This window comes from Grammomys surdaster, unplaced genomic scaffold (genome assembly GCF_004785775.1).
Source record: "Grammomys surdaster isolate TR1022 unplaced genomic scaffold, NIH_TR_1.0 126219, whole genome shotgun sequence".
Classification (NCBI taxonomy): domain Eukaryota; kingdom Metazoa; phylum Chordata; class Mammalia; order Rodentia; family Muridae; genus Grammomys; species Grammomys surdaster.
The window spans coordinates 1,550,244-1,565,371 of record NW_021621022.1 but is presented as its reverse complement, the minus strand read 5'-3'; the positions used below and the strand labels follow the sequence as shown (position 1 = coordinate 1,565,371).

General features: G+C 45.5%; 1 protein-coding gene across 1 annotated transcript in view; it reads left to right on the top strand.

Annotated features, from left to right (window-relative positions):
* Positions 1–1,397: 1,397 nt before the first annotated feature.
* Positions 1,398–15,128, top strand: part of CUNH13orf42 (chromosome unknown C13orf42 homolog) — a 21,952-nt gene continuing 8,221 nt past the window's right edge. Inside the window, exon 1 of the mRNA XM_028758698.1 lies at positions 1,398–1,796. Within this exon, the coding sequence (XP_028614531.1) occupies positions 1,398–1,796 (399 nt within the window). The remainder of the gene's footprint in view (positions 1,797–15,128) is intronic.

Genomic DNA, 15,128 nt, shown 5'->3' with positions numbered 1-15,128 from the left:
TAAAGCAAAAGACAACACCCTGGAAAGGAAATACTGTTCTTAAAATCTCTCCATGAGTTTTCTTGATCCAGGCAGCATAAACATGGCCACAAGTCAGTGGCATGGTCTGCTGAGGAAGTCTGAGCTTGTCAGCCATGGGTACTTCTGAGAAGACAGGCCACTGGACTTGACCTCTGTGGCCTCTTCCATGCTGTGCCCCAGTAAAGCCAGACACACGGAGAGTGGAGGGGAGGTGCATCTTGGGGATTCTTTGAGGGGACATGGGGTTTGTAGCTGGTTTGTTTTTCTTCGTAGCTGATAAAGTTACAAAAGCTTTCTATCTCAAAAGTAAAATAAAGCAAAACCAGCAAACAGCAAAAGGAAAGTGTGATACATGCAACAATACCTTACACACTCCTGACCCACGTCTCCTCAAATATCCCAGCCTACACCCCCACAATACCTGCATTTTAGAATTCAGGATTAAGCTCTTTGATCCAAGCCTGGATGCTAATAAACTGTAGTGAGAAAGGAACATGACAGTGAAGTTCTGAAAGGAACTTTGAAAACTGGGGTAACGTCTCGGGGGGGCTAAGAACTTGGTGCGCTTGAAGAATAATTTGTTTGATTTGTGCTATTCTGAGAAGTGATCCTCCCCCAGTATATGTGATCACTTATCCACCCACTGACGCATTTGTGCTAAAAGTCGTGATCCAGATACCTGAATCCTTCAGCCCTTAAAGGCCTGCTATCAGGTGACCACCCTGAGGTCCTCTTACGCAGGGCCAGCCTCCTCCAGGACGCTCGGATGCCTGCTCAGAGCCCGGTTTATCAGGGCATCTGCCAGCTCCTGCCAAGGGCCCTGGTTGTGTCCACTCTGGCCTATGAGGGGAGCTGGATCTCACCCAGAGCAACGCCCGAGTTTTGGTTGAGGGTATTACAGCAGAGTAAGAGTTTACTTCGGAGCTACAGAATTCAGCACCAGGGCCAGCTCAACTTAGGCAGAATTGTTAAAACTTCGTGAAGGCAAGCCGATGGAATGAAACCACTCTGGGAATGGAAAACTCAAAGGAGATATAATGGTTGAGCAGGTAAAGCAGCTCTCCCCTTTCCCTCCAGCTGCACATTTCCATGGAAAAGCACAGGACATATTTGCAACTGCTTAGAAAGGCCTGCCTGGGCACTGTCTCCTATAGTGGGCCTCTGCGTGTCATCTTAGCTGTCGCCTGTAAGTGTTCCTCCATGAGAGAGGTGCAGGTCGCTTGCCTGACACAGCTCTTCCTCACTGGGATAGTGAGACCTGAGCCTCCTGGGAGGCCGATGGTGCAGGGCCTGCTTATGGGCTCCCTTGCCTGCTGCTGGATCAAGTGACGCTGGTGCTGGCGGCCGACGGTTCCCACGGTGGGAAACCGAGCACCATGTTCAGAAAGATCCACTCCATTCTCCACCACAGCCCACAGAGGAAGGCAGCGGCCGAGGGCCCCTACTACACAGGAACCAGCCCTACTGTCAGGCTGTTTCGCAGTACTTCCATGTATGTGGTTGCGGACCACTTTGAGAGGCCCAGCGAGTCCTTAAAGAAGTACAGAAGCACCCACAGCATGGACACCAGCCTGCACTATCTGCAGCAGGAGGACCGTGCCTGGATGTACTCACGCACCCAGGACTGCCTGCAGTACCTTCAGGAGCTGCTGGCCCTGCGGAAGAAGTATCTTAGCAGTCTGGGTGACCTGAGGCCCCGGCGCGCACAGGGCACAGGCTCCACCTCTTCCAAGTCTTCCAAGGGAACAGTGCAGAAGACCCCAGGAGAAGGCAAGGTAAGTTTAGAGCCTTCTGGCTGCAAGCTGTGGTTCTTCCCAGGGCCTTGGGACACTTGCTGGAAGTCCCTGCTCTGAAGTGGACACCATTGAGTGGGGTTGACAGTCCCCAGACTTTCAGTGCTCCTGGACTTGTGGGGAGCTGCTTTTCAGTGCCTAGGAGATTGGGGTCCAGATCCAGAGCAGGAAAGAAGGGCAAGGGCTTCAGCGCCAGGAGGTTCTGTCTGCGCCTGTGTGTGGCCATATCACTTAGTGCCTGATTTGATAGAGTTGGCTTTGGGGGAACAATGGCCAATCTCCCCAAGAATAACTGCTCTTCTGAAAACAACTGCTGTCATCACATCTGAAAGGCCTCCAGCCAGACACGAGTGTGACATCATGAACTAAACCTTGTGTGTTTGTCTCACTGTTGCTGCTTACTGCAGGGTTTTGCAGACACAGACTTTCTTTTTCTTTTATAGTATTCAAATATGCCAGATCTTCCATGTCTCAGAAGGGAAACTGAGGCTCAGAAACCGATCCCTATTGGCTGGGTCAGTTGCTTCTATATTCACGTCCTTGGCATATTTCATTTTATTTTATTTCTAAGGCTTGGTCTCTATGTGGCTGAGGATGGCCCTGAACTTAGAATCTTTCCACCTGGGCCCCCTGAATGCTGGAACTGGAAGCCTATGCCACTATGTTACCTTGCCACTGTGTCACCACGGTGCTCTGTTGCTTATTTATAGTACCTGTAGTTTGAGAGTTGTCTGCTGCATTCTAACAACTGTTCTCCTGATGGCTAGACCAGGTGTTCAGAGCAGGCCCCATTCTCTCCCCAGAGTACCCTGAGGGCTCTACAAGATCTATTAATGTTGAATGGCTGATTGGACTGTCATCAAATCTCTAGGACTTGGCTTCACTCAACAGGTTTCAACTATTTGCACTTAATACCGCTTGGAAGTGGGTTAAAGAATCATTTTAACTGTACAAATGTGTAAGTGTTGAGCCTCATACAGGGAGGGCCTCCTAGTCTGGGGTCAAGATGCTGAGGCCCATGCCAGTTGGCTATGGGGTTTGTGCCAGTTTCTTCCCTTGCAACAGGCACTGGTGACAAAGGGGGCTGCAAGGCTCTGGGCTTCCTTCCAGCTTGACTCTCTTGGGATTCTGGGCCTTGCTTAGCTGCTTACCAAGGACAGCTCTGCATTTCCCTGCAGATGAAGCCTGTTAAGACACAGCTGGCTCCTTATGGTGCTGAGGATGGGGGTGGGCATGCAAGGGCTATGTGTTCTCTCCCCAGCTTATCTGGCACCTCCTCTCATACACTACTCTGTACTTGCCCCGAATTTAAAAAGAAATTTGGGAACAGAGATCGGTAAAGGAAAATGGATTTATTTACAGTTTGACCAGAACTAGGGGCAGAAAATTCTTGGATTCTCTCCCCTCTCCTGGAGCAATACGACAGTTTTACAGGAAAGATGAAACTGAAGCCCTATAGAAATGCGTATGCTGATGTAGCTCGGAGAGAGGCTTTCTGAAAGGTGTGAAACCTCGTCCAGGGAGGCAAGCTCCTCCTCCTCTTCCTCCTCCTCCTCTTCCTCCTCCTCCTCTTCCTCCTCCTCCTCGTCCTCCTCTTCCTCCTCCTCCTCTTCCTCCTCCTCCTCCTCTTCCTCCTCCTTTTCCTCTTCCTCCTTCTCTTCTTCCTCCTTTTCTCTTCTTTCTCCTCCTCCTCCTCCTTCTCTCCTTCCTCCTCCTTTTCCTCCTCTTCCTCCTCCTCTTCCTCCTCCTCTTCCTCTTCCTCCTCTTCCTCCTCTTTCTCTTCCTCCTCCTCTTCCTCCTCCTCTTCTTCCACATCCTCTTCCTTCTCCCCCTCCTCCTCTTCCTCCTCTTCCTTTTCCTCCTCCTCTTCCTCCTCTTCCTCCTCTTCCTCCTCCTCTTCTTCTTTCTCTTCCTCTTCCTTCTCCACCCCTGGGGCCAGGGTTTAAGCCTGTTTTCTCTGGGTAGTTTTGTTCTCTGGGCCATTGTTTTAGGGCCCCTCACACAAACAAGCCAGAATACTGAAAAGTTGCCGAAGGTTGAAGTCTGATCTTCACTCTTCTGACTTCTTGGGACCTGATTTAGTGGCAAAGCTATAGCTGTGACATCATGCCCGCTGAGGAGTACTGCCACCCAACAGGACCTGGTACCCAGTCTTTCCTGCTGCAGCAGTGTTTATTACCTCAGAGATACCAGGCACTTCCAACCAGCAGCCACAGACCAGCCTCCCTTACCTTCTGCCTACAGAAAGCCTTATGCTGGGCTTGGCTGTGAGAGGACTTAGTCAGGCTCCAGGACTGGCAGGGTGGCTACGTCTTCCCTCCAGAAATGCCACAATCCTGCCAAGAGTCAGGATTTAGGCCCCTACTGTTCTTTTTCCTGCTTTCCATTATAGATTGAATTGTATGTCATCTCTCCAAATTCACATGCTGAAGATCTAGTGCCCAGCACCACAGAAGGCGATCTTATTTGGAAATAGTGCAACCAGAAGTTTCAGGGTTAAAGCTCAGGCTCTGCAAATTCCAGTTAAGCAATGGTGAAAGGCAGGGAAGGAGATTTATTCAATGTGGCCACATCAGGAAGAGGAAGAAAGAAAGGAATTCAGTTGCCCCTTTAGTGTCAAAGCCTGGGCTCTGGAAGGCATACTGAGAAGGACTCAGCGGTCTGTTCCAACACACCCATTAAAGAGGCAAGGACGAGTGAACGGTGGAGGAGGGGATGACTGGACGCAGCGGCAGCATGAGAAGAGGAAGAAAAGTTTTTCATCTCTGCAGCACTGATGTGAGTTTACGTTCCACACAGGATAAGAAGGACGTATGGTGACACAGACCTGGTCAAGGTGTGCTCTCACTCATCACTGTCCCATCACTGACTTGTCTGTCCTGCAGGGTGGCCCACAACATTGTTAGCACCATGTGACATCTCTTCCTTGGAGGCAAATTCATTCTCTGGAAGCAGGGCTTCAGCCTTCCCCTGTTGCAAATTGACTGATCTACATCCTTAGCCTTGAGATGTTTAATTCTTGAAGAAACCATCATTCCATCAGTCTGACAGCACAAATCTTTCTAAAATGTCTCCTCTACCATCAGGACAGGTCTCTTCTTTGTTTTCAGACCTCAGTTTTGCAGGATTTGGGGTGATATGCTGGCCTCGTTAAAAAAAATCTCTGGAATACTTTTATTCTTTAAATAAATATCACAAGCAGTATTGGAGGGGCCGAGTTCAGGTCACTGCTAGGTGACCATGGCTCAGAGCCGCCTCTCTGTAACATCTCAGCCACTGTTGGAAGGGCTGACACAAATGATTCCATCTTCGTTGCTGCTTTTGAGACAGAGTTTTCCTATGAAGGTCAGGCTGACCTCAAACTCAAGATCCCCCTACTTCAGCCTCTCAATGAAAGGCAAGTGCCCCCTGTCCAGTGTGACCTCATTCTCAGTCTGATAATTTCCCTTCTCCCTTCTGAGCAATTTTCTTTGAAGACATTGATGATTAGCCATCTGGTTTGATATCAACTTTCCTTTATTACTGGGATAAGCTCTGTCCTAATGGGCTGATATGGTCCCATATCATGAGGGACAAGTAACAGATGCCAAGGAGTTAGTGCTGATAACAGCCTTTATGGAGAAGTTTTAAGCAACTGAGAGGTATAAAAGGGATGCAAACCCACTCGGAGTCCATTCTTGAATTTTGCTCTGTCTGTCCTGTGGGTGGTATCCTAGTATCTTAGGGGAAAAATTTGTTTGGGACCCTTTGTTAGAAACTGCACTTCTGCAGAGTATTGACCAGCAACAGCCACAAAGATGTGTAGGATGAATAGAAACACAGCTAGCAAAAGCAAATACTTACAGAAAACTAGTTTGTGGTTCTGGAGAGATGGCTTAGGGGTTAAGGATAGTCGCTGCTCTTCCAGAGGGCCCAAACTTCCTAGCATTCACACTGGATAATTTACAACTACCTGTAACGCCAACTCTACGGACTCCAATAACTTCTCTGGCCTCTGTGAACATACAGATGATATTTACTCATACATACAGGTACATGTATACATAAAATAAAAATAATACAAATAAATATTAAAAAGCATAATAAAAAGTCTGAAAATTGAGTGCTTGCTTATAAATATACTGCTTGATGGCCAATGTCATTGGTTTTTAATTGTTAAACAATCCAGTGCTAGGGTTTATCTAGTTATCATTGCTTAAAGGTTAGTTAATGAAACAATTAGGAACCACCTTGGGAAAAGTTAGTTCCACTAACAACTCTAGTTTGGAAGAATCTAGCTTGGGAAGGAACTCTGAGCTGCTTTGAGAATGGTCCCCTTCAACTTACATATTGCAGTTCCTCTTCCGTAGTTGGGAAAGATTAGGAGATGTAGCCTTTTGGGAGGAGGTGTGTCACTGTTGGAGTGGGCTTTGAAGTTCAAAAAAGCCAGGCTGTTCCCAGTTAATTCTCTCACTCTGTCCCTATCTGTGGATGAGAACGTAAACTCTTGGCGGCTACTACAGCACCATGTCTGCCTGTTGCCATGCTCCTTGCCATGATGGTCATGTACACTAACCCTCTGAAACTGTAAGCAAGCCTCCAATAAACGCTTTCATAGGTCGCCATAGTCATACTTATCACTGCAAGAAGAAAGTAGCTGAGGTGCTCTCCTAAGCAATGCCTCTTTGAAGGCTTATGTAATTCAGGAGTGACATGCATTTAGTATGTGCTTTGTTACTTAAGATAGAGATAACTACGCTTTAGCTTTTTATCAGTATATAAAAGTGTGTGTGTCAACTGGATCTCATTAACAGTTTTTATAAGTAAAATGTTTTAAAGGCAAAAAGTTTAAAACTCACTTTAAATTATTATTAAAAATTATAATAGATATGTCTTACTCTATGCTCTTTATGACAGTTTTTAAAATCTATGTTTTGGTTTTCTGAGTCAGGGTCTGAATGCTGGAACCTAGGCTGACCTGGAATTCATGACAATCCGCCTATATCACCTTCCCAAATGCTGAGGTTACATAAGGCATTTTAAAACAATGATTTCTAGACTTGTGACTTGTGGGTCAGAGACTGATGGCTGTTAGCTTTTAGAGTCTTCTCTGCTTACATGATGCTGTGAAATGGGTATTTGTCTTTATCTCTGCTTTTTGGCATTTATCTTCTAATCCTCAGGATTCCCAGAGCCTTTGTGGGCTAATCCCTCAGTAGCATTAGGAAGAGGCTGAAGGCAGAAAAGATCAAGACAAAGTGAGAGGTTCAGACCAGCAGCTCTCTGTACATGGGAAGAGGTTAACCTGGTTACCAGTGACCAATGACTCTGTGCATGGGGAGAGGTGAATCTGGTTACCAGTGACCAATGGTTTAATCAACTATTATCTATGTAATAGATTCTCCATATAAACTCCCAAAGCCAGGGTTCAGAAGTCTTCCTATTACAACACATGGAGAGTCTGGACTATAGCGCCCCCTAGGGGACATGGAAACATCTTTTTCTGACCAGCACACTACACCCATCCCTCTACCTCTGTTTATGGGTTTTCTTTATAACACGCTTCATAATAGCACCAGAGTCCTGTGAGACACTGTGAAAAACTAACTGAACCTAGGAGGAGGTCATGGGGAGCCTGGCTTATCCCTGCTCAGCCATGTTGAGAGAAACAAGTCTCATCTTAAAGGAATAAAATATATGGTTTATTCCAGGGCATATTTTGAAGTTCCTACAACCCAGAAACACACATTTGGGTCTTCCCAAATGTAATATTCTAATATAGAAGCAGTTTTGTGGGGTTATGAAGTAACAGAACAAAGAAATTTAAAAGTTAAGGCAATTTAAAAACACATTGGTGGTTGTGCCAGAGAAACAATCGCACAAGATGGAGGGCTTTCCCCTACAGGTCTCAGACGCTGTCTGATGACATTCCAGCTTTTAGGTTGGTGGGAACCGGTGGGCCTGCTAAGTTGATAGATTCAAAAATATCTAACCTTCCCAGGATGTTAATACTGACACAGGTAGACTTTTTGGGGGACTAAAACTAGCGCTCGATAAGGTGATTATCCGTCGCCTCCAGGTCTGCACCATCCCAACCTCTGCACGGCACTTCAGCTGTGATCAACCGCTCACTGCAGACACAGCTTCATTCCAGGACTTCTCAACCAGAGTCAGAAGCACAGATAGGACGATGGCCTGTGGCAGGAGAGTGGATATGAAAGGCAGCTTCTGGAACTGAACTTTCCCCTGTGGGAGCTGCTATTAACCTCAACTATACCTGAGACCTGGCCTGAGGTCTGAGGGCCAGCTGTTGCTAAGTTCACTCTTATATCTTCCCTCTCGTGGTGTTCAGCCGTAGTAGACGACAGCGACAATTAGTTGTTCTAGGGTTCGTTCCTCTATTTCATCTCCTTGTGTTGATCTCCTCAGCTCTGCTCTCTGAGTTTTCATTCAGGCTGGGCAAGCTTGCCACTAGCTTACCTGTGGAGAACCTGTATGTAGATATGTGCACGCCTGCACTCAAGCCCCAGTGACTATGCTTTCTCTGAGTTGTTTTTCCTATAGCTAGATCTTGTCTCATGAACTCTCATTGTTCTTTTAGAAATACAATCCCATTCAATTATGAGCACCTCTCTCTTTAAGTGCTGTAGTATAAAAAGGAATACATGCGTATTGGAGCTGGGTATTTGGGTGCACATCTTTAATCTCACCAGGAAGCAGTCAGGCAGATGTCTGTGACTTTCAGGCCAGCCGGAGGCACAGAACGAGACCCTGTCTAAAACAGAGGAAGAGAAGGAACACAGACACACATTGTTTTGGACATGGTCCTGAGCATCCTGGCTGAGGATGACAGAAGGCAAGATGCTGTGGTTAGAGCTCTGGAAACTTATCTTAAAGTCCTTTGATTAAATCGCATTTTTTTGTAGATGGTGTCCTACACCCCGTGTGATCAGCAAAGAGCATCTCACGAAAGAGGTGTGGACTTTGTGTGGAGGAGCAGCACGTGTGTCTCCGTGCGCGCAGGGACAACAGTAGTATGGGAAAGCCCGTCTAGTTCTATCTGTGGCCACCAGTGTGAAGACTTCAAAGAGGAGGGACCACAGGAGCTGACTCTGACCGATGGGCTGGGGTTGTGGTGGGGTGGGAGGGCACAGACAGGTGTGAAAGAACAGGAGGGGCAAGGAGCTCATGGAGGTTTCCTTAGTCCTGGGTGCAGGCAGAGCATCTGGCTCCCCCCGCCCCCTGCTCTTTGCTGTTTACATGGGAAGTTCATTTGGCAGAACTCAGGCCTGCTGCAGATAATTACTGACAGAGTCTAGAAGAAAAGAAACAGCCCAGGTACCAATAGGGCAGGTGAAACCAGGCAGGATGGCAGATTGAGGAGATGCAGGAAAACACTGGAAATTGCCTTCAGGGAGTCAGAGACTAAAGTGGGAAATGCAATGGGGTTTGGTTTGGAAAAACACAATAGGTTCCACATAGGAAAAGTAATTCAAGCCTCCTGCTTGATGAAGCAGCAGAGCCATGAACGCTTGGGCGATGATAACCTTAGGGACCTGTGAATGCAAGTGTCTTCTGTTCTCTGGGATAGATACCCTTGGAGGATGATTTTCCTCCCCAGTGGCTGGAAAAGGGCAGATGGCAAAGGGACCAGAGAGTCTCACGGGGGAATCAGTCTGCACCAGAAAGCAGGCAATGTTACACCAGGCCTTCTGCATACTTAAGGTGGAGGGGAGGCAATGGGGATGGCCTAGAATTCTGAGTTCACCCAGCATGTTGGTGACAAACACCTTATCTTGCAGACCACCTTTTTGGGAAAGAGGTTTTCCTATCGGATCATTGAATCCCTAAATCCTCAACCTTTGTCCCAACCTCTGTGACAGGAGGAATTGCCATGAGTGTGGGTCAGAGAGCCCACTCAGGGCAGGAAAGATCAGAATCAAGCCTCGGCTTCTATATGTGAAAATATACACCCACGAAGAGGCATTTAGCACTGTCTCTTTAAAACTTACCCACAGTAAGCCAGGTACTTACACCAAGGCTCCTACCGGCCAAGCTCAAAACAACACAGTCGCGGAATATTCATTGCAGCACTAATAGCTGAACTTAAAGCTTTTAAATTAGCTGAAGACCTTTGTTCCCATGGTGTATGGATACAATGGACAACTATACAGCTACAAAGACGATGAGGAGCCTCTGTGTGCTAGGGAGCTGACCTCTGGATGCAGAGTGAAGAAGGGAGTGTCCCTGGGAGTGTATCACATAGGACTCACTGAGCAGACATGAGTATAAAGTCGCTGTTTCTTTTGAAAATCTTGGCATGTGTGCCCATTTGTGTCTGTTCTTGTGTGTGAATGGAGGTGTGCTTATGTGATGACCAGAGGGTAACCTTGAGTATCAGTGCTTGACTTTCACTGTATTTGAGACAGGGTCTCCTGTTCACTGCTGTGTATACTAGGCTAGCCATCATAGGATTTCTCCATCAAGATCACCATAAAAGAGCTAGTATTACAGATGTGTGTCACCTTGTCTAGCTTCATGTGGCTTCTGGGAGCCCAAACTCAGGGCTCCATGCTCACCAGGCACTGAACCATGTCTCAGACCTTATAGAGATGGCTCAGTGTTTAAGAGCCCTGGCTGCTCAGGTTGGACTCCCAGCATCCGTGAAGTAGCTCACAACCATCTACATTACCAGGGATCCAATACTTTCTTCTGGTCTCTAAAAGCACTGTACACACATGAAGCATACATATGTATATGTATATGTATATGTATATGTATATATATGTATATGTGGAAAAACAATCATTAAATAAATAAATAAAAGAGGAAAATAAAAAGTATTTATTACTATTTTTATGTGTATGTGAGGTGTGAGTAGGCTGTGCCATGGCATATGTATGGAGGTCAGGGGTTCTCTCCTACTATGTTTATGTGGGTTCCAAGGATTGAATTTAGCATTTTAAAGCTTTTTGCAGCAAGTGCCTTTACCTGCTGGGTCGTCTTGCTGGCTGCTCATATTTTTTTCCTTAATAAAACACAGTTCACTATGTAGCCCAGGCTAGCCTTTAACTTATCAACTTCTTGCTATCTCAGCCTCCTGGATGTCAGAATTATATGTTTACACCACTGTGTGGGGTCTACATATTTGCTCATATTTCCAGAAAGAAATGATGGAGAGATAGACAAAGACCAATTAAAGGATATGGTACACAAGAAGAGGTTGTCATGGAAACAGTTTCTCTCTTAAGCAATGGTTCTAATTTGGTGGGACCCTGAATGCTGTTGCAGTTTTACAAACACTGAACAAAAGCGAAAAAAGAGCAATCCTTTAAACTTGAAAACTAACTGTAGCGTATGAAAGTGGCTGATCACCAAGTAACAGCATAGTCACACCGGAAAGAGTTACTTTGAAAGGCCTCGGGCAGGGCAAGGTCCAGGACACAGGACCCTCAGTTGCATTCAAGGCTGATGCTTGAGAATGCTTTGAAATGATCATGCACAGTAAGATACTCCAAGTTATTTTGCTAATGTCTTATGGAACCCAGATATCCAGTGTAGAAGAGATACAAATAAAAATAAAGATGAAAAAATATTGATTTGAGAAATTCTAAGGATATAGAAACCTAGAAAGAATAACATTTCCATTTTAATTAATTGAATTAATCAATTAGTTGATTAGCTTATGTTTTAATTATACTGGAAACTAAACCCGGGACTTCATTTCTTCTAGGCAAATAATCTACCATTGAGCTATGTCCCCACTCCACATTTTTAATACTTTATATTTTTAAGTAGGGTTCCTCTGCCACTTCCCAGGTGCTGAGATGTCAAGCGGGAGCTACCGATCCTTACCCACACTCATTTCTACAACAACAATCCAGTTATGGAGCCCGTTAGTAACTTTCCTTGGCAGCACCAAATAGCTGAGATCCCTGAGAAATCAGCCAGACTAAAACCCCAGGGGACAATTAGATGCCAGCCCGGGTAGTTACTGAGGACAGGCAGGGGAGGCAGAGGCAGGAGGCACAGCTTCCTGCTGTCATTCCCAACAGCCTGACTAGTTTGCCTAGAGTTTTTAGGCCAAGACCTCAGGCCAAACCAGATCCTAGCTTTGATGCAGAAAAGAATTTCAGGACTGGCCAGTTTAAGCAGAGTTGGATTTTATTGATATTTTTCATGTAGGCTTAAGCATCAGGCTTGAGATAAGAAGAAACACTCAGAAGAAAGTAAGATACACCCAGAGAACAGGTGAGTTTCTCAGAGGAGAATCCCAGGGAGTGTGGGTTTGGGCTCTTACAAAACTCATGTATCAGATTTTGATGGGGTTTGAAGTATTTCTTTAGTGAGTGGCTGGGAAGTCTAAATGAGCTCATTGGGGTTCTGGAGGCACAAGAGAAGATTACAATCAACAACATCCCTAAGAAGTAAGAAAGAAGGACATATTTATGGCAAAGTTAATTTTTTTTTCAATTTCAGGCAATGTCTGGGAAAAGGTATTGAGGCTTTAAGCCTGATACACTGTTACCTGAACATAAAGTATCGATATGTGAAAAGAATGTTAACTTTATGCCTTCAGCCTTTGTAGCAAATGTTAATTAATTGTGTTGAAATCATGTTTCTTTGTTAGCAAGAGGACTCAGTTTGACTCTGAGGTGGGAGGCCTCTTTGTCCATGTCTTCATCATGTCTTAGCAGGACAGCTGCACCTGCTCTAGTGAGGTGGCCATATATGTGGAAATCCCCTAGAGCTGTTGACAGCTGACAATAGCAAAGTATGAACTGGGGAGTGGGGGTGGGGCTTGGAAGGCCACAGATCTAGGGCACTCTCTATTGTCTGTCATAAGTGGATGCTACGAAAGACAGGCTAACCCCAAGCCAGTGTCCATGCAGTGCAGGCCTATGGGAGGACCAACTGCTGAAGGAAGTTCGTAAAGCCAGGCTAGACTGTTTTACTTTACCTCCTGAAACTGGAAGTTTCCTGGAGAGAGAAATAGGGAAGTTCATGGGGACTATTGGACCCAAGACTACAGATGGTGAGGAGGGCAAAGCCCCTGAGAGGCTCACGTTCCCAAACATAGTGTACTGCCTAAGACTGGGATTGGTCATACAAGCAGACTGTCCCCTGCCTCCCACTACTATGCAAACAAACATCTAGTGGTGAACAGTAGTGGGACTCTGCCAAGAGACAGCCACAGTGTGGAGAAGGGTCCTCTGGCAAGTGCACCGCAGTGGGACCTATGCTGAAGAGAACGACACTTTTTGGCAACTAATTAGCCTCCACTTTAAACATGGTGTTTCAAGAGAAATATACATATGTTTCTTACATGTATGGTAACCGTAGAATCAAAAGATTTTACTTCATCAGACTGCCTAAGACTGACAAAAAAGCCAAACCGAAGACCTAGCAAGGCAAAGACAGTTTTCAGATATTAATACCCCCAGTGCCTATTGACAACACGGAATGTGTAGACTTTAACAACACATCGTACAAGGAAGGGGAATGAAAGCAGTGTCAAGAAACAAGGCCCTTACCAGACAAGACTCAGAGAAACAGATGTTGGGACCAGCTGAAGGGAATCGTTTTTAAGCAATCACTGATACTTGAAAGTCCAAGCAGAAAATGTGTAAAGCACACAGTGCCTGATAGAGAATTCCAGTAAAAAAGACAGAAGCTTTCTCAATGAATCCAATGACCAGACTAGAAGAGACACAGATACACCATGAAGAGGGCCTTGGTGAGGGTGCCAGCTCATTTTATGTCTACTTTACCCAAGCTAGAGTTATTTGGGAAGAGGAAACTTCAACTGAATAAAGTTGCCCCACCAGATTGGCTCATGGGCAAGTCTGTGGGCGTTTTATTGACTAATGTGGTAGAGTCTAGCTCAGTGTGGGTGGCACCCTTGGGCTGGTGGTCCCGGGGTCCACAGTAGGCTAACACAGTAGGCTGAGCAAGACACAAGGAGCAAGCAGTAAACAGCTGTCCCTCATGGTGTCTGCTTCAGTGCCTGCCTACAATGATGATGACCTGTCGTCATGAGATGAAATCAACCCTTTCCTCTCCAACTTGCTTTTGGTCATGGTGTCTTATTGCTGCAGTAGAAACCCTAAGACAGAAATTGGTACAAGAGGGTAGGCAATTTCTGAGATAGACCTGACCAGGTTTTCAGGAGGATTGTAGAAGGACTTTGGGACACTGGGCTAGAAAAGCCATTGAGTGTTCAGAGCTTGATAAACTGTCATGGGAACATGAAGGGTAACGCTGAGAGCAGGGGTGGCTCATGAAGTTTCAGAGGGATGTCTGAAAGAATCCATTAAAGAATCTCGGGCTAGTCAATATTCTGAACCAAAAATGTGTGGTTCTGGTCAGCTGGAGCTAAAGAATCAGCTGTGATTGGGCAGAGATAAGCATCTCTGAGGCAAATCTTCAGGCACACGTTTCTCAAGGCCAGCACCCAGAAGCTGTGGGATGGAGAGACCAGGGCTGTACCTATGCTGGTAGCTGAACTTGGGATATATAAGAAACCCTCTGGTGATCCTGGATTTGAAGGCATGAAGGGGGTCAGGAAGAGCAGCTTGGCACCAGGAAATGTAGCCCCAGTTGCTATCGAAGCTCCAAATCTGAAGAGGTCATGGAGAGAAGTTAAGGCTTGGTATCATATGACAGGATCAAAGATCTTGAAGAGATCCCAGGCTACTGGAGAAGGTGCAGTCCAGTTGTGGATACTTAAGAATTTTGGACATACCAGGATTGTGGGGGTGACCACTGAGAACAGCAGCAGGCGCGGAGTGCAGGCGACTGCAGCCTAGGACACAACCCAAGGTGCTCTGAGTGGGAAAGCCAGAGAAACACAACTGTCTGAGCCCTTGGGGGCCCAGGAGATAAAGAATAAGTCCCAGACACTGGGCACGGAGTTTGATTTACATTTACACTGTTGGAGTTTGGTTTTGTATTGTTCATATTATGACTGTGCCCTGGTTCTTTCTTCTTGGGATAAAAAGTTCTTTAACTTGTTTTTTTATTTTATTCCCATAGTTATGAGACTTTTGATATCTTTTAGATTTTAGAGTTTTACAGAAATTTTAGAGTTTTAGAAAGGCTGAATATTTCAGAGAGACTGGATGTTTTTAAAGGGTTTTTTGGGAATTTTAGAGAGACTATATTTTAGAGAAATTTTGAAAGAGACTTTGTATATTTTAAAGAGGTTAAATTTTTAATGTTTTAAATTTGTAAAGTATGTGGGACTTCTAAAAGTTGGGATGTGAGGTACATATATATATATATATACATATATATATATGTATATATATATATATATATATGTATATATATATA